The 24,842-nt window shown below is 37.7% G+C and overlaps 1 protein-coding gene across 1 annotated transcript in view; it reads right to left on the bottom strand.

Annotated features, from left to right (window-relative positions):
* SEPTIN14 (septin 14) overlaps positions 1–24,842 on the bottom strand; it is a 108,250-nt gene that overhangs the window by 41,536 nt on the left and 41,872 nt on the right. Inside the window, exons 6-8 of the mRNA XM_040635015.1 lie at positions 16,572–16,692; positions 16,005–16,200; positions 4,332–4,518 (exon numbers count right to left, since the gene is read on the bottom strand). Coding sequence (XP_040490949.1) covers positions 4,332–4,518; positions 16,005–16,200; positions 16,572–16,692 — 504 coding nt within the window. The remainder of the gene's footprint in view (positions 1–4,331; positions 4,519–16,004; positions 16,201–16,571; positions 16,693–24,842) is intronic.

Here is a 24,842-nt window from a genome sequence, read left to right as displayed (position 1 = left end):
AAATACCAATGACATTTTTCAAAGTGCTGGAACAAACAATCCTAAAATTTGTGTGGATTCAGAAAAGACCCCGAATTGCCAAGGAAATGTTGAAAAAGAAAAACAAAGCTGGGGGCATCACGTTGCCTGATTTCAAGCTATACTACAAACTGGTGATGACAAAGACAGCATGGTACTGGCACAAAAACAGACACATCAATGGAACACAATACAGACTCCAGAAATGGACCCTCGACTCTATGGTCAACTAATCTTTTACAGAGCAGGAAAAAACATCCAGTGGAAAAAAGACAGCCTCTTCAATAAATGGCGCTGGGAAAATTGGACAGCTATATACAGAAGAATGAAATTTGACCACTCTCTCATACTATACACAAAGATAAACTCTGAATGGATGAAAGACCTCGATGTGAGACAGGAATCCATCAAAACCATGAAGGAGAACATGGGCTGTAACCTCTTTGATATCAGCCACAGCAACTTCTTTCATGACACGTTTCCAAAGGCAAGGGAAACAAAAGCAAAAATGAACTTTTGGGACTTCATCAAGATAAAAAGCTTCTGCACAGCTAAGGATACAGTCAACACAACAAAGAGGCAACCCACAGAATGGGAGAAGATATTTGCAAATGACACTACAGATAAAAGGCTGGTATCTAAGATCTATAAAGAACTTCTCAAACTCAATACCCAAGAAACAAATAATCAAATAAAAAAATGGGCAGAAGGTATGAACAGATACTTTTCCAATGAAGACATACGAATGGCTAACAGACACATGAAAAAATGTTCAATATCATTAGCCATCAGGGAAATTCAAATCAAAACCACATTGAGATACCACCTTATACCAGTTAGAATGGCAAAAATGGACAAGGCAAGAAACAACAAATGTTGGAGAGGATGTGGAGAAAGGGGAACCCTCTCCCAGTGTTGGCGGGAATGCAAGTTGGTACAGCTGCTTTGGAAAACAGTGTGCAGGTTCCTAAAAAATTAAAAACAGAGCTACTGTATGACCGAGCAATTGCACTACTGCATATTTACCCCAAAGATACAGATGTAGTGAAAAGGAGGGCCACATGCACCCCAATGTTCATAGCAACATTGTCCACAATAGCCAGACTGTGGAAGGAGCTGAGATGCCCTTCAACAGACGAATGGATAAAGAAGACATGGTCACCCAACATTTGCATCAACATGGATGGGACTGGAGGAGATTATGCTAAGTGAAATAAGTCAAGCAGAGAAAGACAATTATCATATGGTTTCACTCATTTGTGAAGATTTTAGGAGAAGGAAGGGAAAAATGAAGGGGGGGTAAGAAGAGGGGGAGATGAACCACGAGAGACTATGGACTCTGGGAAACAAACTGAGTGTTTTAGAGGGGAGGGGGTAGGGGGATGGGCTAGCCCGGTGAATCGTATTAAGGAGGGCACGTATTGCATGGAGCACTGGGTGTTATATGCAAACAATGAATCATGGAACACTACATCAAAAAGTAATGACTTACTGTATGGTGACTAACATATCATAATAAAAAGAAAAAAAAGGGGGAAAAAGTTTCAAATTTCTTTTCTCAAATTTCTTACACTTTCAACACATTTCGAGTTAGTAAAATGTAAGTAGTAGAATAAGAGAGTCAAATTAATTCATTATCAATTTGATTTCTTTACTAAAAGTCAGAAGGGACTTTCATCAATACACTAAATTAATTTCATCCTTCTACCTGTCATTCATTTGCAACACCTTCTCCGTAAATCATATATTTGCTTGTGTTTTCCAAAGGCCACCTAAAAATAATAGGCCTTTTTTTTTGTTACAATAAAGACTGAGTGTATGTATATATGTGTATAATACCTTGCTCACAAATATCTTCATTTGTAATTTGTAAAAAGGTATTCTTTCTTTTTTTTTTTTTTTTTAAGATTTTATTTACTTATTTGACAGAGAGAGAGAGCCAGCAAGAGAGGGAACACAAGCAGGGGGAGTGGGAGAGGAAGAAGCAGGCTCCCAGCAGAGGAGCCCGATGTGGGGCTCGATCCCAGAACCCTGGGATCACGCCCTGAGCCGAAGGCAGACGCTTAATGACTGAGCCATCCAGGTGCCCCAAAAAGGTATTATTTCTATATTGCATATTTGAGGATGAAATTTTTATTCATAAACTTTTCTTCCTAGTTCTACAAAAGGATTACTCCTGTCTCCATGCATTTACATTTTAATAATTAAACTTTGTAGAAATTAAAAATATGCAAAATTATAAAATGTTTTATTACTGTTAAAATAAAGTATCTTATTAAATCATAGCTACACAATGTCAAGTTCTGTAATATAGTAAGAGTGTATAAAAGTCAGTTCTAGGTATATTGTTTTTGTTTTAGATTCTCAAAGTACATTTTAAAAAATCCTTGTACAGGGGCGCCTGGGTGGCACAGCGGTTAAGCGTCTGCCTTCGGCTCAGGGCGCGATCCCGGCGTTGTGGGATCGAGCCCCACATCAGACTCCTCCGCTGTGAGCCTGCTTCTTCCTCTCCCACTCCCCCTGCTTGTGTTCCCTCTCTCGCTGGCTGTCTCTATCTCTGTCGAATAAATAAATAAAATCTTTTAAAAAAATCCTTGTACAAATTTAAGGCCTCAATATAACACTGATTTTCAAATTTTTATCTAATTTAGAGTCTTAAATAATACCTTCCACAGTAAAAAGCAGACAACTAGTAAGGTAGGTTCAAGTCTAACATAAATATCTTGGATTGTTTTGCTGAGAAAGCTATCTTCTAATGATAGTAAAGCCTTAACACATAACAAATAGAAATTTTCCATGTTAATAATTCTTTAGGTGTTCAGAATTAAGGAATGAAAGTCACTTATTGCAGAAGGGAACTGAGCAACCTAGAAGAGAAGACAAAAGACACGCACACAAATCATTGCTCACCCCTTTACGTAATGTTTCTGTAAAAAAAAAAGTAATTTTCTATATCTGGAAATTGTTTGATAATAATAGCTATCTATAAAATTAAAAATAAAACTGTATGTCCCTGGTGATTGAATATACTAATAACCGAGAAATTGAGGTAGCCCTTGATTTTAACTAGAAATCTAACTTCTTTCAACAACCTGGTGACATATAAGATTAGGTACAAAATTTCTTTCCAGTTTGAACAATACATAGCAAAAGTCAGACCTTCTTTGATAAAAAGAAACCAAATTTTAGAACTTTTCTCTCTTCAACTTAATAAAGTATAGAAAACATGACATAAACTTTCTTTCATATGTATATTTACCCTCTATTGGAAAAAATATATACATACATATTGCATTCTGAATCCTCTGTGATAGGATCACTAGCCAGGATCATGAAAACTTCATGATTCACACAATCAGTGGTAACAGGTAAATATTAATGGAGCTGTTTTATAGTACTGTAGAATGAATTCAATTTTAAAAATACAAATTTTTAAATGGAACCACAACCTCTATGACTTTAATCACAAAAACCCATAAATTTTTATTTTAATATTTTTTAACCTTTATCTTATTTTCCTAATACATACCTAATTAAATTTTTCTCGAAAGCAAACTAAGGTTGAAATTTATTAAATGCTGTTATGTGTTGAATGTATCATCCCTCTCCCAGTGCATATGTTGAGGCTCTAACCCCCAGCATCTCAGAACAAGACTCTTTAAACAGGTGATTAAGTGAAAATAAAGTCATTAGAATAGGCCCAATCCAATGTGACTGGTGTGCTTATAAGAAGAAACATAGACTTACAGACACATCAGATATGTGCAGAGGAAAGACCATGTGAGGACACAGTGAGAAGGCAGCGATCTATCACTCGGAAAAAGAGGTTTTAGAAGAAAGAAAACCTTCATGGCTTCTTCATCTTGCACTTCTTCCCATAATTGTGAGAAAATAAATTTCTGTTGTTTGAACTACTAAGTTTGTGGTATGTTGCAATGCTATCGCTTGGAAAATAGGAGCAGTGCTTTAAAGATTAACAGAAAACAATATATTTGGGGGTGCCTGGATGTCTCAGTTGGCTAAGCGCCTGCCTTCAGCTCACGTCATGATCCCAGGGTCCTGGGATGAAGCCCCGAGTTGGGCTCCCCTCTCAGAGGGAAGCCTGCTTCTCCCTCTCCCTCTGCCTGCTGTTCCCCCTTGCTAGTGCTCTCTCCCTCTCTCTGTCAAATAAATAAATAAAATCTTTTTTTAAAGAAAAAATATATGTTAACATATTAAAAATAACAAGTTCTTGTATGCAAATACCTTCAAGTTATATATCATCACAAAATAATTATCAAATTTGGATAGGTTGATGCATTTATCTAACACACCTTACTGTCAATGTTCTTCATAGTTAATAGATCAAGGGACTTCAGAGAATGTCCTGTAGGTGAAATGAGGTAAAGGCACACATGTATACGGGAATCATGGTAGTCGACGAAGGAACGCTTAATTTTCAATTCTTCTTGAAGATAGGCCTCAAATTGAGCATCGACATAGTCAACTACAGGTTGATAGCTGAAAAAAAAAAGATTATTTCAACAGATTAGCATGACAGGTTAATAACACCTATTGTCTCTCTTTTTACCATTTAATAAATAGTTAATATGGGGAGCTTGGGGTGATGGTGGAGTAGGACACTGGGCTCACCCCATCCCATATTTACAAAGAGATATCATCCACATCCAACTCAATAAATCAGAGGGAGATCCAAGACTGGCAAAACAAGTTCCACAACTAAATATAGAGAAGAAGCTACATCTGGGGCACCTGGGTGGCTCAGTAGGTTAAGCATCTGCCTTCAGCGTGGATCATGATCCCAGGGTCCTGGGATTGAGCCCCAGGTCGGGCTCCCTGCTCAGTGGGGAAACTGCTTGTCCCTCTCTCTCTCCCTCTGCTCCTCCCTCTGCTTGTGCTCTCTCTCTCTCAAATGAATAAATAAAATCTTTTAAAAAATAGAAGAACCAGCTGCCTCTGAAAGTTTAGGAAGGTCAGAAGCGTGGAGGAAGACTGCCCACGGAAGGGAGGGAGCTGCATGTGCAGAGAGGGGAGAGAAATAGGTCCTCGCACCAAGGAGCTCACACAGGGCAGACAAATCCCCATATCTTTTGGTTTTAAAAACCAGAGGGGCTGAATTTCATGAGTTTGTATAACCACTGGGACTTGGAACCTGGAGTTTTAAATGCCAGCTGACTCAGCACTGGGCAAGCCCAGAGGGGTAGTAATAACTGTAATAGCTGTGTTACTACCCTTAAAAGATAGCAGCCTGTGCATGGTGGTAACATAAGAAATGGCAGTCTACACAATGCTGGGGGCAAACAGGAGACACACCTGTTTATACTGATTTCAGAGCATGTTGGAGACTTCACTGAAAAGGAGGGAGCTGGCAGGTGCCACTCTCTACCCCCATTTCCCAGCATAAACACAGGCCAGCTGCAGGACCTTGGGCTGCACAGACACTAGCTAACTAACTTGTTAGCAATGTGCCATGCCCACAAGTTCTCCTGAGGACTCCCACACTCCAATGCTGCTAGCCTCGGGCCTGGGCTCAGGGAAAATTTTGTTAAGCTGCATAAGAGCCCTGCCCAGCTGCTGGGTGCATAGCCACCATTGCACACCTGACTCAGCTATGTCTACCTATCACCACACACTGTACCCAGCAACCCACAGCCTCTCACACTGAAGCCCAGCCCCCAGCTGCCCCAGCACTTCAAGGGATCCAGCATAAGACTACTTGCATAAAAAAATTTTTGCTAAAGCTTCTGCTCCACCCCCAAGTTCTCCAGCAGGTGCAATCCCTAAGAACTGCCTTGCCTAGGTCCCACTAACAGCATACAGAACAAGCGTAGCCCACAATAGGCAGAGAGTCAGCTCAGGGGACTGAACTGAAAGGAAAAGTGACTCAGACACAAAAGCAGGATGTACAGGACCTCCCCTTCATAAAGTCACTACTTTCAAGAGGAGAAGACATAGCTGACATTCTTAACACATACAAACAGACACAAAGATGCAGACAAAATGAGGAGGCAGAGAAACTTACCCAAATTGAAAGAATAGGACAAGGACACAGCCCTTTCAAAGCAAAACAAATGAAAGAAACATGCCTGAGAGAATTTAAAGCAATGATCATGAGGACTCACTGGAATTGAGAAAAGAGTTCAAGGCATGAGTAAGAACATTAACAAAGAGATAAGGAACAAACAGCAGAGACAAAGGGCACAATATACTAAATGGGAAACATGCTTGACAGAATGAACAGCAGAAAGGAAGAAGCAGAGGAATGAATTAGTGACCAAGAAGACAGAGTAATGAAAGAAAGTAACCAAGCTGAACAAAAGAGAGAAAAAGAATCATGCAAAACAAGAATAGACTTATAGAATTCAATGACTCCATCAAACATAATATCATCCACAGTATAGGACTCCCAGAAGAAGAAGAAAGGGGGGCAGAAAATTTATTTCAACAAATAACAGCTGACAACTTCCCTAATCTGGGGGGAAAACACAGATATCCAGATTCAGGAGGCATGGAAAACTGCCATCAAAATCAACAAAAGCAGATCATCACAGACTCTCATGGCACCACCATTTTCATTCAGCCCGTTGGTGCTGAAACCCTTCAGGGAGCAAAACAGCACCACACAGTGCAATACAGAGCCACCTACAAAAAGCCCAGCCCCCTGGCAAGGGAGGCACATTTCCACAAGGGCAAGGACACATGAGAATCAGTGGAACAGACTCCTCCCCGAGAAGACCAGCAAGGACAACTGGCCCATACCAAGCATACCGGTCATAGAGAGCTACAAAGCTTCAGCTCTTGAGTAAAACAGTAATAGCTTTCATGGTTGTTTTAAGTTCTTTAATTCTTCAGGGTCTTTTTTTTTTTTTTTTTAGCAATTTTCGTATTTTTTCAGTTATTTTTTAATTCCTTTTTAACTTTTATGTTTATATACACATCATATATATATACATATATATACATGTATACATACATACATATATATATATACAAGTATATATATATTTATTACTGTTGGTTTCTTTTCATTATATTTTATTGTATTTTACATTGGATACATATGTTTTTCATTTTTTCTATTTTGGAATTGAGTTTCCTTTAACAAGTAGACCAAAACAGCAGGATCCCATTCTTTCTTTTGTTCTGTTTTGCTTCTTGTTTGATATTTTCTAATTTTGCTTTGTTTTTCTTTTCTTCCGGTTTATTTTGTTTTGTTTTGATTTCTGTTGTTGTTGTTGAGGCTATCTTTTCTGTATCTTTCTAATATTCTTTTCTGGACAAAATAATGAGACAGAGAAAAATCCCCCCAAAGAAAGAACAGGAGCTTGTACTCACTGCCAGGGATTTAATCAACATGGATATAAGTAAGAGGTCTGAACTAGAATTTAAAACAACAACTAAAAGATACTAGCTGGGCTAGAAAAAAGTATAGAAGACACTAGAGAATTCCACACTGTAAAAATAAAAGAACAAAAATCTAGTCAGGACAAAATTAAAAATGCCATTACTGACATGCAGTCAAAAATGGAGGCTCTACAACCAAGGACAAATGAGACAGAAGAGAGAGTCAGTGATATAGAATGTAAAATGCTGGAAAATAAAGAAGCTGAAAAGAAGAGAGAAAGAAAACTACTGGATCACAAAGGGAAACTTAGAGAACTCGGTGAATCCATAAAGTGAAATAGTATCTGGATAACAGGGGTCCCAGAATATGAATAGAGGGAGACGGGGCAGAAGATTTATTTGAAAAAAATTATAGCTGAGAATTTCCCTAATTTGGGGAAGGAAAAAGGTATTCAACTTGAAGAGGCACGGAGAAACTCCCTCAAAATCCATAAAAATTGGTCAATACCTCCACATGTAATAGTGAAGTTTACAAATTTCAGAGATGAAGAGAAAATCCTGAAAACAACTCAGGACAAGAGGTCCACAACCTACAAGGGTAGGCACATAAGGCTGGCAGCAGACCTGTCCACAAAGACCTGGCAGGCCAGAAAGGACTGTCATCATATATTCAATGTGCTAAATTGGAAAATATTCAGCCAAGAATACTTTATCCAGCAAAGCTATCATTCAGAATAGAAGCAGAGATAAAGAGTTTCAAAGACAAACAAAAACAAGGAATTTGTGAATACTAGACCAGCCCTACAAGAAATATTAAAGGGGACACATTGAGCAAAAAGAGAGACCAAAATTAATAAAGACAACAAACAACACAATCTATAGAAACAGTGACTTTACAGGTAATACAGTAGCACTAAATTCATATCTTTAAATAATGACTCTGAATGTAAACGCACTAAATGTTCCAATCAGAAGACATAGGGTATCACATTGGATAAGGGGGGAAAAAAAACAAGACCCATCGATATGCTTTTTACAAGAGACTCATTTTAGACACATAGACACTTCCAGGATGAAAATGAGGTGGTGAAGCATTTATCATATTAATGGACATCAAAAGAAAGCTGAAGTAGACATCCTTATACCGGACAAACAATATTTTAAAACAAAGACTGTAATAAGAGATGAAAAAGGATAATATATCATAATAAAACTATCTATACAACAAGAAGATCTAACAATTGTAAATCTTTATGACCTTAAATAGGGAGCAGCCAAATATATAAACCAATTAAAAACAAACCTAAAGAAATTCATTGATAATAATACAATAATAGTAGGTGACTTTAACACCACACTCACAGCAATGGACAGATCATCTAAGCAGAAGATCAACAAGGAAACAAGGGATTTTTTTTTTTTCTGAGTTAGAAGGCTGACTTTATTTTTTATATGCAGTATTGTTTCGGATACTTCTTTGCCATATGTGACTGCAACTGATTTTCATTTTTTTTAAATTTATTTTTATTTATTTATTTTTTATAATGATTTTTTATTATATTATGTTAGTCACCATACAGTACATCCCCGGTTTCCGATGTAAGGCTCGATGATTCATTAGTTGTGTATAACACCCAGTGCACCATGCAATACGTGCCCTCCTTACTACCCATCACCGGCCTATCCCATTCCCCCACCCCCTCCCCTCTGTAGCCCTCAGTTTGTTTCTCATAGTCCATAGAGGAAACAAGGGATTTGAATGACACAAGGGAACAGATGGATTCAAAGAAGATATATTCAGATATTTCATCCTAAAGCAGCAGATACACATTCTTCTCAAGTGCACGTGGAATATTCTCCAGAATAGATAATACACTGGGTCACAAATCAGGACTCAGCCAGTACAAAAGACTGAGATCATACAATGCATATTTTCAGACCACAATTTTAAAACTTAAAATCAACTACAAGAAAAACATGGAAGAGCATCCTACTAAAGAATGAATGGGTCAACCAGGAAATTAAAGAAGAGTTTTAAAAATAAATGGAAATAAATGAAAATGAAAACACAACAGTTCAGAATCCTTGGGATGCAGCAAAGGTGGTCCTAAGAGAGAAACATATAGCAATACAGGCCTTTCTAAAGAAACAAGAAAAGTCTGAAATATACAATCTAACCTTACACTTGAAGAAGTTGGAAAAAGAACAGCAAATAAAGCCTAAATCCAGCAGGAGAAGAGAAATAATAAAGATTAGAGCAGAAATCAATGACAAATTAAAAAAAAACACAGTAGGACAGATCAATGAAACTAGGAGCTGGTTTTTTGAAAGAATTAACACCCCTAGACAGACTTATCAAATAGAAAAGGGAAAGGACCCAAATAAATAAAATCATGAATGAAAGAGGAGAGATTACAACCAACATCGAAGATATACAATTCTAAGACAATATTAGAAGCAATTACATACCAACAAATTAGCAATGTGGAAGGAATGGATGCATTCCTAAAAACATATAAACTACTAGAACTGAAACAGGAAGAAATAGAAACCTGAGCAGACCCATAACCAGCAAAGAAATTGAATGAATAATCAAAATTTCCCAACAAATAAGAGTCCAGGGCCAGATGGCCTCCCAGCGGAATTCTACCAAACATATAAAGATGAAGTAGTACTGCTTCTTCTGAAGCTGATTCAAAAAGTAGAAAAGGAAGGAAACCTTCCAAACTCATTCTATGAAGCCAGCATTACCTTGACCCCAAAATAAGACAAAGACCCCACCAAAAAGGAGAATTACAGACCAATATTCCTGATGAACATGGATACAAATATTCTCACCAAGATACTAGCTAATATGATCCAACAGTACATTTAAAGGATTATTCAAGATAATCAAGTGGGATTTACTCCTGGGCTGCAAGGGTGGTTCAACATCTGCAAATCAATCAATGTGATGTACCACATTAATAAAAGAAAGAACAAGAACCATATGTTCCTCTCAACAGATGCAGATAAAGCATTTGACAAAATATAGTATCCTTTACTTATTAAAAAAAAAAAAAAACCTCTCTGCAGTATAGGGATAGAGGGAACATACCGTATACAAAAAACCCCCACAGTGAATACCATCCTCAACGGGAAGAAACTGAGAGCTTTTCCTCTAAGGTCAGGAACATGACTGGGATGCTCACTCTCACCACTGTTGTTCAACTGGAAGTCCTACCTTCAGCAATCAGACAACAAAAAGAAATAAAAGGCATCCAGAAGAGCAAAGAAGAAGTCAGTCTCTCTCTCTTCGCAAATGACATGCTACTTTATGTTGAAAGTCCAAAAAATTCCACCCCAAAATTGCTAGAACTCATGCAAGAATTCAGCAAAGTTGCATGATATAAAACCAATACACAGAAGTCAGTTGCATTTCTGTACATTAACAATGAGACAGCAGAAAGAGAAGTCAAGGAATCAATCTCATTCACAATTTCACCAAAACCTATTAAGATATCTAGGAATAAACCTAATCAAAAAGGTAAAGGATTTGTACTTTGAAAACTATAGAATACTTATGAAAGAAATGAAGAAGACACAAAGAAATGGAAAACATGGGGCGCCTGGGTGGCGCAGTTGTTAAGCGTCTGACTTTGGCTCAGGGCGTGATCCCGGCGTTATGGGATCAAGCCCCACATCAGGCTCCTCCACTATGAGCCTGCTTCTTCCTCTCCCACTCCTCCTGCTTGTGTTCCCTCTCTCGCTGGCTGTCTCTATCTCTGTCAAATAAATAAATAAAATCTTTTTTTAAAAAAAGAAAGAAAACAGTCCATGCTCATGGATTGGAAGAACAAATATTATTAAAATACCTATGCTACCCAAAGCAATCTACACATTCAATGCAAAGCCTGTCAAATACCATCAGCATTTTTCATAGAACTGGAACAAACAATCCTAAAATTTGTATGGAACCATAAAAGACCCCAAATAGCCAGGGAATTGTTGAAAAAGAAAACCAAAGTTGGTGGTATCACAATGCCAGACTTCAAGTTCTATTACAAAGCTGTAATCATCAAGACAGTATGGTACTGGCACAAAAGCAGACACATATCAATGGAACAGAATAGAGAATCCAGAAATGGACCTTCAACTCTATGGTCAACTGATCTTTGACAAAGCAGGAAAGAATACCCAATGAAAAAAGACAGTCTCTTCAACAAATGGTGTTGGGAAACGTGGACAACCACATGAAGAAGAATGAAACTGGACCACTTTCTTACATCATACACAAAAATAAATTCAAAATGGATGAAAGGCCTAAATGTGACATAGGAATCTATCAAAATCCTAGAGGAGAAAACAGGCAGCAACCTATTTGACCCTGGCCACAGCAACTTCTTGCTAGACACATCTCCAAAGGTAAGAGAAACAAAGGCAAAAATGAACTACTGGGACTTCATCAGGATAAAAACTTTTGCACAGCAAAGGAAACAGTCAGCAAAACTAAAAGGCAACCTATGGAATGAGAGAAGATATTTGCAAATGGCCCATCAGACAAAGGGCTAGTATCCAAACCCTATGAAGAACTTATCAAACTCAACACTCAAAAACAAATAATGCAGTCAAGAAATGGCCAGAAGACATGAAAGACATTTCTCCAAAGAAGACATACAAATGGCCAACAGACACATGAAAAAATTCTCCACATCACTTGGCATCAGGGAAATAGAAATCAAAAACAATGAGATACCACCTTACACCAGTCAGAATGGCTAAAACTAACAAGTCAGGAAACTACAAATGTTGGCAAGGATGCACAGAAAGGTGAGCCCTCTTGCACTGTTGGTGGGAATGCAAGCTGGGACAGCCACTCTGGAAAACAGTACGGAGGTTCCTGAAGAAGTTAAAATAGATCTACCTTACGACCCAGTAATTTCACTACTAGGTATTTACCCCAAAAATATAAATGTATGGATCTGAAGGGGCACTTGCGCCCTAATGTTTATGACAGCAATGTCCACAATAGCCAAACTATAGAGAGTACAGATGTCCATGGACAGATGAATAGATAACGAAGATGTGATACATATATACAATGGAATATTAATCAGCCATCAGAAAGGATGAATATTTACCGTTTACATCAACGTGGATGGAATTGGAGGGTATTATGCTGAGTGAAATAAGTCAATCAGAGAAAGACAATTATCATATAGGTTCACTCATATATGGAACATAAGAAACAGTGAGGAAGATCATAGGGGAAGGCAGGGAAAACTGAATGGGAAGTCATCAGATAGGGAAAAAAAGCATGAGAGACTCTTAACTATAGGAAACAAACTGAGGGTTTCTGGAGGGGACATGGGTGAGGGGATGGGGTGATAGGGTGATGGGCATTAAGGAGTGCACCTGACGTGATGAGCACTGGTTCTTATATGCAACTGATGAATGATTGAACTCTACATATGAAACTAATGATTTACTATATGTGGCTAATTTAATTTCAATAAAAAAAATAAAAATAAATAAATACCCATATACAGATATATAATGGAATATTACTCAGCCATCAAAAAGAATGATATCTTGCCCTTTATGATGGATGGAGCTAGAGTGTATTATCCTAAGTGAAATAAGTCAGTCAGAGAAAGACAAATACCATATGATTTCACTCATGTTTTGAATTTAAGAAATAAAGCAGATGAACATATGGGAAGGAGGAAAAAGAAAAGAAGAAAAAAGATGGACATATGCAAAGGAAGAAAAGAGAAAGGGAATGAATCATGAGACTCTTAATGACAGAGAACAAACTGAGGGTTGATGGAGGGATGTGGGTGGGGGATGGGCTAAATGGTTGATGAGTATTAAGGAGGGCGCATGTTATGATGAGCACTGGGTGTTATAGTAAGTGGTGAATCACTAAATTCTACTCCTGAAACCAATATTACACTATGTGTTAACTTACTAGAATTCTTTAAAAATTTGAAGAAGAAAAAGGGAGTGTTGAATCACTATATTGAAAACCTCAAAATATATAACACTGTATATTAGCTAAATAGAATTAAAAACTTAAAAGCACACACAAATTTTTGAACTAAATTCATTGTCTTTTGTGAGCACAGGTCATGGTGCCCCAAAACAATTACAATAGTAACACCAAAAGTCCCTGATCATAGATCACCATAACAAATACATTAATGAAAATTTTTGAAATATTGCCAAAGTTACCAAATGTGACACAGAGTCACAAAGTCACCCAACGCTGTTGGAAAAACCATGACGATAGACGTGCTTCATAGAGAGTTGCCACAAACCTTCAATTTGTAAAACAAACAAACAAAACATATCTGACAAGAACAATTAAGTGAAAAGTAATAAAATGAGGTATTCTTGTATAAATAATGAGGTTAAATAAGTAATCAAAATCTACCAACACAGAGAAATTCATGACCATACGGCTTCAGTATTGAATTCTAATAAACATTTAAGGAAGAATTAACATCAGTACTTAAACTCTTCCAAAAAATTAAAGGAAAAACTTCTAAACTCATTTGAATGGTCAGAATTATCCTGATACTACTACTACTACTACTACTACTACTACTACTACTACTAAAGAAAAGAAATGACAGGTCAATATCTCTAATAAACGCAAATGCAAAGTCTTCAACAAAATACTTAGCAAAGTGAATTCAATAGCAAATTAAAAAGATCATACACGATGACAAAGAGGGATTTATCTTCAGAATGCAAGGATTATTCAACATGACAAACTGATTTATAAATGCCACATTGATTGAAAAATAAAAATCATATGACTATTTCAATAGTTGCATAAAAGGTATTTGACAAAATTCAACATCCTTTCATGATTAAAAAAAAAACTCATGAAACTAGGTATAAAAGGAATTTATCTCAACACAATAAAGGCCACATATGAAATCTAAATTATTGACTTTACTATACACAGCCTAACTGAACATAATGAAAAAATTTATATTCAAATCCAAGTGGCTTGCATCTTAAAAATAAAAAATAAATAAACTGTTGACTTTATAGGCATTGAATTGTTTGTTGTATTCTTTTTAATTTTTATAAAATCAGTAATAACGTCTGCTTTTTTATTCCCGATGTTGGTGATATTTGACTTCTCATTTCTTTTGCTCACTCAGTCTGGTTGAAGGTTTTCAATTTTATCAACCTTTGTATATAACAAGCAAAATTAATTTGCTGATTTACTTGATTTTCTGACCTTTTTCTGTTTTCATCAATTCCTACTGTAGTATAACTTTTCCTCTCTTTTTCTTGCATTAGGGTAAATTTTTGTTTATTTGCCTAGTTTCTTAACATGGAAATTTACAATACTTGGCATTGTCTTTTTTTCCCCCTTTTTTTCTAACATAAGTATTTTATGTTATAAATTTCCCTCTAAGCAATACTTCTGCAGCATCCCATAGGTTTTCTTTTTACTTGTGATAAGAACACTTAACAGGAGATTTACTCTCTCATAACAAATTCTTGAACGTACAATAAAGTACTGTTAAATCTTCTATTGTACAGAAGACCTCAAGAACTTGTTCATCTTGCATAATTAAAATATTATATCCATTGAACAGTAACTCTTAATTGCTCCTTCTCCCCACCTACTGGCAAACATTTTACATTCTTCTATGAGTTTGATGAGAAGTTGTGATCAAGAAAGGGAAGGCCCATGGGCATCAGGTCTTAATTTAAATAGGAAGATGTTTACATAGGATGCTTGTTTCAGAATTATCTATTAACCTGTTCATAAATGTTTTATGCATTCTTAATTATACACAATATAGTTTAAATAAGTTTATTCTGTATTATTTCACACATATGTTAGTTATTACAAAAATTCAGTAGTTGTATGACAACATAAGTCTGAGAGGACACTTACTAAACTTATAATAGTGGCTATTTTTGGAAAAAGAAAAGGCTCAAAGTACTTATGTTTGGCTAAGTAGGTTTTCATTTCGTGCGGTGCATTTAAATTTTTACAGAAATAAATTTATTTATAACTTGGATAAGTGATAGAAAACAGGTTATCCAACAAGTAAATAAAGATTTTATTTATTTATTTGAGATAGAGTAAAAGAAAGGGAAGGAGAGAGCACAAGCGGGGAGGGGGGAGCAAGGGACAGAAGGAGAGGGAGAAGCAGGCTCTCCACTGAGCAGGGAGCTCAACTTGGGGCTTGATCCCAGGACCCTGGGATCATGACTTGAGCTGAAGGCAGACACTTAACCGACTGAGCCACCCAGGCGCCCCAAACAACAAGTAAATAAATGGGAAAATCTATTTTAAAAATTATTTAAGAATCAAACCTATCTTATAAAGTAGGAACAGTGGATTCAATGGTGAGATCCAAAAAGATATGTCTGCATTCTAATCCATAAAACCAGTAAATTTAATTTTATTGAAAATAAAGTGTTCGTATAAATAAGATCGCCCTGGGTTATTTCGGTACATCTTATATCAAACAACAAATGTCCTTAAAAGAGACACAAGGGGAGCAGAGAAGGCTGTGTGAAGAGAGAGGCAGATGGGAGAGATACAGCCAGAGGAAATATCAACAAAGAAACTAAATTCCTTGAAATAAGAAAATCTTTTATAATTGAAATAAGAAAACACTCACCTGGCTTCTTTGTTTATTTGATCACCATATCCCACTGTCTTCACAACAGTTAATTTCAACTGAACATTACTTTCCTGAAGCTCATATGTCTGAATTTTAAGTCCAACATTTGAGTAAAAATGCGAGGATTTTTTGTCTTTCAGATTAGTATTGAATAATGTGTCAATGAGTGTTGATTTTCCAATCCCAGTTTCCCCTGTAATAAACATAGATACATTATCTAGGAGCATAAGATGGCTGAGAAGTAACACTCTTAACCCCTAAAATGGTTTAAAGGGTCTCAAATATATCAATGACTATAATGTCCTTTAAAGTATACAAGTTTCTCTTGACTCTATCAGTCATTAATATAATATAGAAAATATGTACACAAAGATAATCAGATTTTGAAGAGCACTGAAACATTTAAAGAAAAAGTCTAAGGAGCATGACTAACATGATGGAAACAAAACCAGATTGACAGACATGGTCTTGAAGTAACAGCACCAGTGTTATACTACTTAAGATAAGTTGAAATGAGCATTAAGAAAATTAAGTAATAATTCAAATGAGGAGTCAGGCACTTACCCACACAGAGAATATTAAAAGAGAATCCTTGTTGGATAGATCGGTTCACCAACTGATGAGGCAAACATTCAAAACCAAAATGACCAAGCATTGTTAAACAACGGACACTATCTCCTTTGGGCTTAAAAAAATATATATACTTTAATTAGAATTAGTAATATCATTTGAAAATATGATTTTAATATGTTAAAAAATTAGAATTATCATTTGATTATCATAACTCAGACATTATTCAAACGAAGTAAATTTGTGAGCAAATAAGTCCTTGTCCAGACACATAGATTTTGCTTTCAATTTAAAAAATAGTAAATCTGGAAGAGGAAGAGGAAGATGGTGGTGCAGTAGGAGGACCCTAGGTTCATCTCGTCTCACCAACACAAATAGATAACTACAAAATCATCCTAAATACCCCAGTAATCAATCTGAAGAATGACAGAACAAACTCCACAACTAAAGGAGAGAAGAGGCCACATCAAAAAAGGTAGGAAGTGTGGGGAAGTGGTATAGCGGAGAAAAAGATCATGGCTGCTGCAGTAAGAAGGGAGCCAGAGTTGCAGAGAAGGGTGAGAGAGGAGCACACAGGGGAACACACAAGGAGAATGTTTTGCAAAAGATATGGCGTTGGAAAACTATAAGGGCTTAATTTCATGGTTCTTGCAACCAGTGGGGCTTAAAGCCTGCAGTTTTAAGGGTAAGCTGCCTTGGCTGGGGTAGAGCTCCAACGGCACTGCGCTGCTCCTGGAGAGAAGGCAGGCAAACAACCCGGGGGCAGATCCCATGCAAACAGCGGTCTGATGACTGCCTGGGGCCCACAGGGGGGAGATGATTCCTTCTTCTCCACGCACATACCAAAGAGGCATTGTTCACAGACACGGCTCTGGGAACAAAAGACCTCTCTGGCAACATTTCCCACATTTGCCCCGCGGCATAAACACAGAGTTGCTGGAAGCAGCACAGTGCCAACACTGGCTAACTTGCTTGCACAAAGCCCCACCCCTTGCACTCTGGTGGGACTACCCTTCCCAGTCAAGCTTGCCTCAAGCACACTGTGACAGGCCCCACCTCCAGAAGACCAGCACAAACCTCTGCCCACACCATGTCTCCTGCCCAGAGAGTTCTGCAAGGCTTCAGTTCTAGTGGAAGCAGTATCAGGTCTCATTTACCAAGACGACCAGAGCACCACTGGTTAAAACCATTCTGGCCAGGGACCAAGCACTGCACACTGCAGGCAAGAAGAGCCTCTGCAGACCACTGGTATGAAGAACAGAGCAACAGCAAGTGCATGCAGCACACACCAGAGTCACTCCCTGAAGCATCAGGCCCTGGACATTATATGACCTCTTCTTCATAAAGCCATTCAGGGGTCCTGAGAGTATCAGGAACAGGACACATAATGGGCTTTTCTAACCCACAAAAGAAGACAAAGACTTAGACAAAAATGCCAAATGGAGGAATTCATCCCAAATGAAAGAACAAGATAAGGTCACAACCAGAGATCTAAGCAAAGCAGATAATAAGTAACATGTCTGATGGAGAATTTAAAGCAATAATCACAAGGATACTCTCCGGGCTTAAAAAAAAAAAAAAGAATAGAAGCGATCAGGGAGATCCTTACTGCAGAAAGAAAAGAGTTTAAAAAAGAATCAGTCAGAGATGAAGAGTGCAATAAACGAGATTGGAAACAGGCCTGATGCAATGAACAGCAGGCTGGAAGAGTGAATTAGTGACATAGAGGAAAAAGTAACAGAAATTAAAGAAGCTGAACAGCATAGAGAAAGTATTGCACAAGAATAGACTCATGGAAGTCAGTGACTCCATCAAATGTAATAACATGCATATTATAGGAGTCCCAGAGGAAGGGAGAGAAAAAGAGGTAGAAATTTTATTTGAAGAAATAGAAGCTGTGAAGTTAAACTCTCACTCTTTGCAGATGACACGATACTCTATGTGTAAAACCCAGAAGACTCCATTCCAAAATTGCTAGAACTCATACAGGAGTTCAGAAACATGGCAGGATATAAAATCAACGCACAGATATCAGCTGCATTTCTATACACCAACAATCAGACAGAAGAAAGAGAAATGAAGGAATTGATCCCACTTAAAATTGCACTAAAAACCATATGATACCTAGGAATAAACCTAACCAAAGAGGCAAAGGATTTGTACTCAGAAAACTGTAGAACACTCCTGAAAGAAATTGAGGAAGACACAAAGAAATGGGAAAACGTCCCATGCTCATGAATTGGATGAACAAATATTGTTAAAATGTCTATGCTACCTAGAGCAATCTACACATTCAATGTAATCCCTATTAAAATACCATCAACTTTTTTCACAGAACTGGAACAAATAATCCTAAAATTTGTATGGAACCTGAAAAGACCCCAAAGAGCCAAAGGAATGTTGAAAAAGAAAACCAAAGTTGGTGGCATCACAATGTCGGACTTCAAACTCTATTACTGTCATCATCAAGACAGTATGGTACAGACACAAAAACAGACATACAGATCAATGGAACAGAATAGAGAATCCAGAAAATGGACCCTCAACTCTATGGTCAACTAGTCTTTGACAAAGCAGGAAAGAATATCCAATGGAAAAAGGACAGTCTCTTCAACAAATGGTGTTGGGAAACTTGGACAGCCACGTGAGGAAGAATGAAATTGGACCATTTTCTCACACCATACACAAAGATAAACTCAAAATTGATGAAAGACCTCAAAGTGAGACAGGAATCCATCAAAATCCTAGAGGACAACATAGGCAGTAACCTCTTCCACATTGGCCACAGTGACCTCTTTCAAGATACGTCTCCTGAAGGCAAGGGAAACAAAAGAAAAAATGACGTTTTGGGACTTCATCAAGATAAAAAGTTACTACACAGAAAAGGAAACAGTCAACAAAACTAAGAGGCAATCCACAGAATGGGAGAAGATATTTGCAAATGACACTACAGATAAAGGCCTGGCATCTACGATCTACAAAGAACTTATCAAACTCAACACCCAAAAAACAAATAATCAAGTCAAGAAATGGCCAAAAGACATGAACAGACACTTCTTCAAAGAAGACATACAAATGGATAATAGATATGAAAAATATTCAACATGATTAGCCATCAGGGAAATGCAAATCAAAACCACAATGAGATACCAGCTTACACCAGTTAGAATGGCAAAAATTAACAAGACAGTAAACAACAAGTGTTGGTGAGGTTATGAAGAAAGAGGAATCTTCTTGCACGATTAATGAGAATGCAAGCTGGTACAGCCTCTCTGGAAAACAGTATGGAGGTTCCTCAAGATGTTAAAAATAGAGTTACCCTACGACCCAGAAATTACAGTACTAGGTACTTACCCCAAAGATACAGATGTAGTGAAAAGAAGGGGCATAGGCACCGCAATGTTCATAGCAGCAATGTCCACAATAGCTAAACTGTGTAAGGAGCTGAGATGCCCTTCAACAGATGAATGGATAAAGAAGTTGTGGTATATATATACAATGGAATATTATGTAGCCATCAAAAAATTAAATCTTGCCATTTGCAGCAATGTGGATGGAACTAGAAGGTATTATGCTAACTGAAATAAGTCAGTCAGAGAAAGACAATTATCATATGATCTCACTGATGGGCAGAATTTAAGAAAGAAGGCAGAGAATCATAGGGGAAGAGAAGAAGAAATGAAACAAGATGAAACCAGAGAGGGTGAGAAACCATAGGAGGTGATTAACATCATCATAATAATGAAAAAAAAAAGAAATCATAAGAGACTCTCAGTCTTAGGAGTCAAATTGAGGGTTGCTGGAGGGTAAGGAGTGGGGGGGGATGGGGTGGCTGGGTGATGGACACTGGGGAGGGTATGTGTTGTGGTAAGTGCTGTGTGTTGTGTAAGACTGATGAATCACAGACCTGTACCCCTGAAACAAACAATACATTATATGTTAATTTAAAAAAAGTTTTTTTAAATAGATCCTAGAGGAGAACACAGGCAGTAACCTCTTTAATACTAGCTATAGTAACTTCTTTCTAGATATGACACAAGAGAAACAAAAGCAAAAATAAACAATTGGGACTTCATCAAAATAAAAAGCTCTGTACAGTGAAGAAAACAATCAACAATTGAAAGGGCAACTTATGGAATAAGAAAAGGTATTTGCAAATGACATATCTGATGAAGGGTTAGTATCGAAAATATATAAGGAACTTATAAAACTCAGTGCCTGAAATACAAATAATCCAGTTAAAATTAGGCAGAAGACATAAATAGACATTTTTTTCCAAAGAAGACATCCAGATGACCAAAAGGCACATGCAAAGATGTATCATCATCAGGGAAATACAAATCAAACCTGCAATGAGACGTCACCTCACAGCTGGCAGAATGGCTAAAATTAACAACATAGGAAACAACAGGTTTTGGTGAGGATGTAGAGAAAGGGGAATCCTCTTACACTGTTGGTGGGAATGTAATTGGTGAAGCCACTCAGGTAAACAGTATGGAGTTTCCTCAAAAAGTTCAAAGTAGAACTACACTACAATCCAGCAATTGCACTACTAGGCAGTTGCACAAAGAATACCAAAATACTGATTTGAAGGGATACATGTACCCCAGTGTTTATAGCAGCACTATCAACAATAGCCAAATTATGGAAAGTGCCCAAATATCCATCAACTGATGAATGGATAAAGAAGTGGTATATATACACAATGAAATATTACTCAGCCATTAAAAAGAATGAAATCTTACATTTGCAACAACAGATGGAGTTAAAGAATATTATGCTAAGTGAAATATGTTAGTTCAGAGAAAGACAAATACCATATGATTTCACTCATATGTGGAATTTAAGAAACAAAACGAATGAACATAAGGGAAAAAAGAGAGGCAAACCAAGAAACTGACTCTTAACTATAGAGAAGAAACTGATGATTACCAGAGGGAATTTGGGTGGGAGGATGTGGTAAATATGTGATGGGGATTAAGGAGGGCACTTGTTTTGATGAGCAGCAAGTATTGTATGTAAGTGTTGAATCACCAAATTCCACACGTGAAACTAATATTACACTGTATGTTAACTAACTGGAATTTAAATACTAATTTTGAGGAGAAAAGATTGGTATATTTATCTGAGATGGAATATTACTTGGCCATGAAAAAGAATGAGGTGTTGTCATTTGCAACAACATGGATGGACCTAGATGGTACAAAGCTAAGTGAAATAAGTCACTTAGAGTAAAACATGTACTATATCGTTTTACTTATATTTGAAATTTAAGAAACAAAGCACAAAAAGAAAAAAGGACAAATAAAAAATACTCTTAAATACAGTGAAGAAACTGGTGGTTCTCAGAAAAAAGATGGGTGGGGGAATGGGGAAATAGATAAAAGGGACTAAGAGTAAATTTATCATTATGAGTATTGAGTAATGTATTGAAGTTTTGAATCATATTGTATACCTGAAACTAATACAACACTGCATCTTAATTACACTTTAATAACAATTAAGTGAGTCTACTTAAGCTTTACATTCCAATACAGGAGAGAGATCAAAAAAAAAAAACTAGGCATCCTCACATATTGATGGTTATAGTATAAATTGGCATAGTATCTTTATAAGAGTGATTTAGCAATTACTGATCAAATTTTAAATTGCGTGTATTTTCTCACCCAACAATTCCATTTCTAGCAAAGTATTCAAACATATACCTGAAAAAGAATGTAGAAGGATATTAAATGTGGCATTATATGGAATTGGGAAGAAGAAAGATGGAGAAGAAGGAGGAGGAGGGGGTGGGGGAAGAAAGGAAAAAAGAGAGGCAAAAAAAAGATGGCAGAGGAGTGGGGGACCTTTTTTCAGCTGTTCCCCTGAATCGAGCTGGATATCTACCAGACCATCCTGAACACCCACGAAATCAGCCTGAGAGGTAAGAAGATACATCTGGATCTCTACAAACGAACATCTCCAGCGCTGGGTCTCAAGGTACAAAGTGGGGAGCTGAGGGTCTACATGCAGATATCGGAAGATAAATGGAAGGGGGAGGGAGCCACCGTGCTTGGGCGCCAGGAAGCAGTAGCCACCTGCATGGGGGAGCAGGCCAGACTCGCAGACCGGTAGCCGCCAGGAAACCAGACTGAAAACCGGAGCTCCGGAGCACGTGCGTGAACCAGACTGAAACCGGGAGCTCAGGAACGCGCGCGGGAACTGGGGCGGCTGGTGGTGTTAGAAGCACAAAGGACAGAGACGGGCCGGCCCTGGGAGCGAGGACTGGGACAGTGGCTGTGGGGCGCACAACCTGGGACGCTGCGGGTTTTTGCAGCACTGACAAAAAAAGAGTTAAAGTGGCCAGGAAAGCTCAGTGGAGGGCAGACGGTGATCTCTCTGTTCTGAGACAGAGGCTTGGATAGGGTCACTGCTGCTCTGACTCTCAGAAGAGTCACAAAAAGCTGTCAGGGAAAGCCGCCAGAGAACAAAAGCCCCAAAAAACCAGTTCTCACTGAGTCCATCCCTCCACAGGGGGTAGGGCAACTCTGACCAAACAGGGTTGCCTGATTATCAGCGCGGCAGGACCCTCCCCCAGAAGGCAGGCTGGAAGTACAAGAAGCCCACATCCCTAAGGTCCCTATAAAACAGGTGCGTCTTGCTTGGGTTCTGGTCAATAATTTGGGTTCTGTACATCCCCGCAACCACACCTCATCAGAATGACAAGGAGGAGGAACCCCCAACAAATGAAAGAAACAGAGACTATGGCCTCTGCCACGGAACTAATGGATATGGATATAACCAAATTGTCAGAAATGGATTTCAGAGTAACAATTGTCAAGATGATGTGTAGGCTTGAAAAAAAAATTAACAAAAATCTATCTCTAAGGGCTGAAATGAGAATGAATCTGGCGGAAATTAAGAATGCTATGAATCAAATGCAGTCTAAACAGGATGCTCTGACTGCCAGGGTAAAACTAGGCAGAAGAAGGAATTAGTGAGTTAGAGGAAGAGATGATAGAAAAGAAGGAAAGAGAAGAAACATGGCTTTAAAAACTCCACTTTCAAGAAAAAAAGACTACCGGAGATTACTAACTCAATGAAACGTTCCAATGTCAGAATCATCGGCATCCCCGAGGGGGTAGAGAGAGAGAGAGAGGTATAGAAGAGATATTTGAACAAATTGTAGCTGAGAACTTCCCTAATTTCTCTGCTTGATGATCCCACTCACCTCTGTAGTTACTCTATTGTCTATATACTTTCAACTCACATGTTCACATGATGAGACTGTACCCATAAACTTAGTATCGGTACTACACATCTTAATTTCATGGGCTCATAGACTCTTTAAAATCAATAGAGCTAATCTGAGGCCTATTTTTTTCTTTCTAAATGTACTCCTCCATGTGTTTTGTTTTAATTAGTCAATGTTACATTCTCTTTTTTCACTCAAACTCAATTTCAATATACAACTTTTATATATCTCTTATTTCATCCTAAGTATAAATTAAACCCTTGAATATTTCTTTAATGCAAGCCTTCATCATGTTTTAGTGGGTTATTTTTATATTCTTCTTAATTATTGTCTCCATTCTATTCTCTCAACCATAATCCTGCCTCACTTCTAGAAGCATTTAAACACGATGTATTAAAAAAAACATTATCTTTTGTGAGTTAGAATACAAACAAACATCCTAGTATGACTTGTAAGACTTTTATTCATTTATTTCAGCCTAAAGCCTGACTTCACTCATGATGAGCTCTTGTAGGACTTGTAATGCACCCACTAGGGGAGCAGCCAGTTACATAAGCCAAATCTTTTTTTTTTTTAAGATTTTATTTATTTCACAGAGATAGAGACAGCCAGCAAGAGAGGGAACACAAGCAGAGGGAGTAGGAGAGGAAGAAGCAGGCTCATAGCGGAGGAGCCTGATGTGGAGCTCGATCCCACAACGCCAGGATCACGCCCTGAGCCGAAGGCAGACGCTTAACTGCTGTGCCACCCAGGCGCCCCACATAAGCCAAATCTTAATCAGAATAAAGGACATATAGATAACAGTACATTAATAGTAGGGGACCTCAACACTCCACTCTCAGCAATAGACAGATCATCTAAGCAGAAAGTCAACAAAGAAACAAGAGCTTTGAATGACATACTGGACCAGATGGACCTCATAGATATATACAGAACACTACACCCTAGACCAACAGAATACTCATTCTTTTCAAACGCACATGGAACTTTCTCCAGAATAGACCATACACTGGATCACAAAACAGGTCTTA

This window comes from Ursus maritimus, unplaced genomic scaffold, assembly GCF_017311325.1.
Source record: "Ursus maritimus isolate PB19 unplaced genomic scaffold, ASM1731132v1 scaffold_2, whole genome shotgun sequence".
NCBI lineage: Eukaryota > Metazoa > Chordata > Mammalia > Carnivora > Ursidae > Ursus > Ursus maritimus.
Note: the sequence above shows the minus strand (reverse complement) of the source record. Positions and strands in the feature narration are given on the sequence as shown.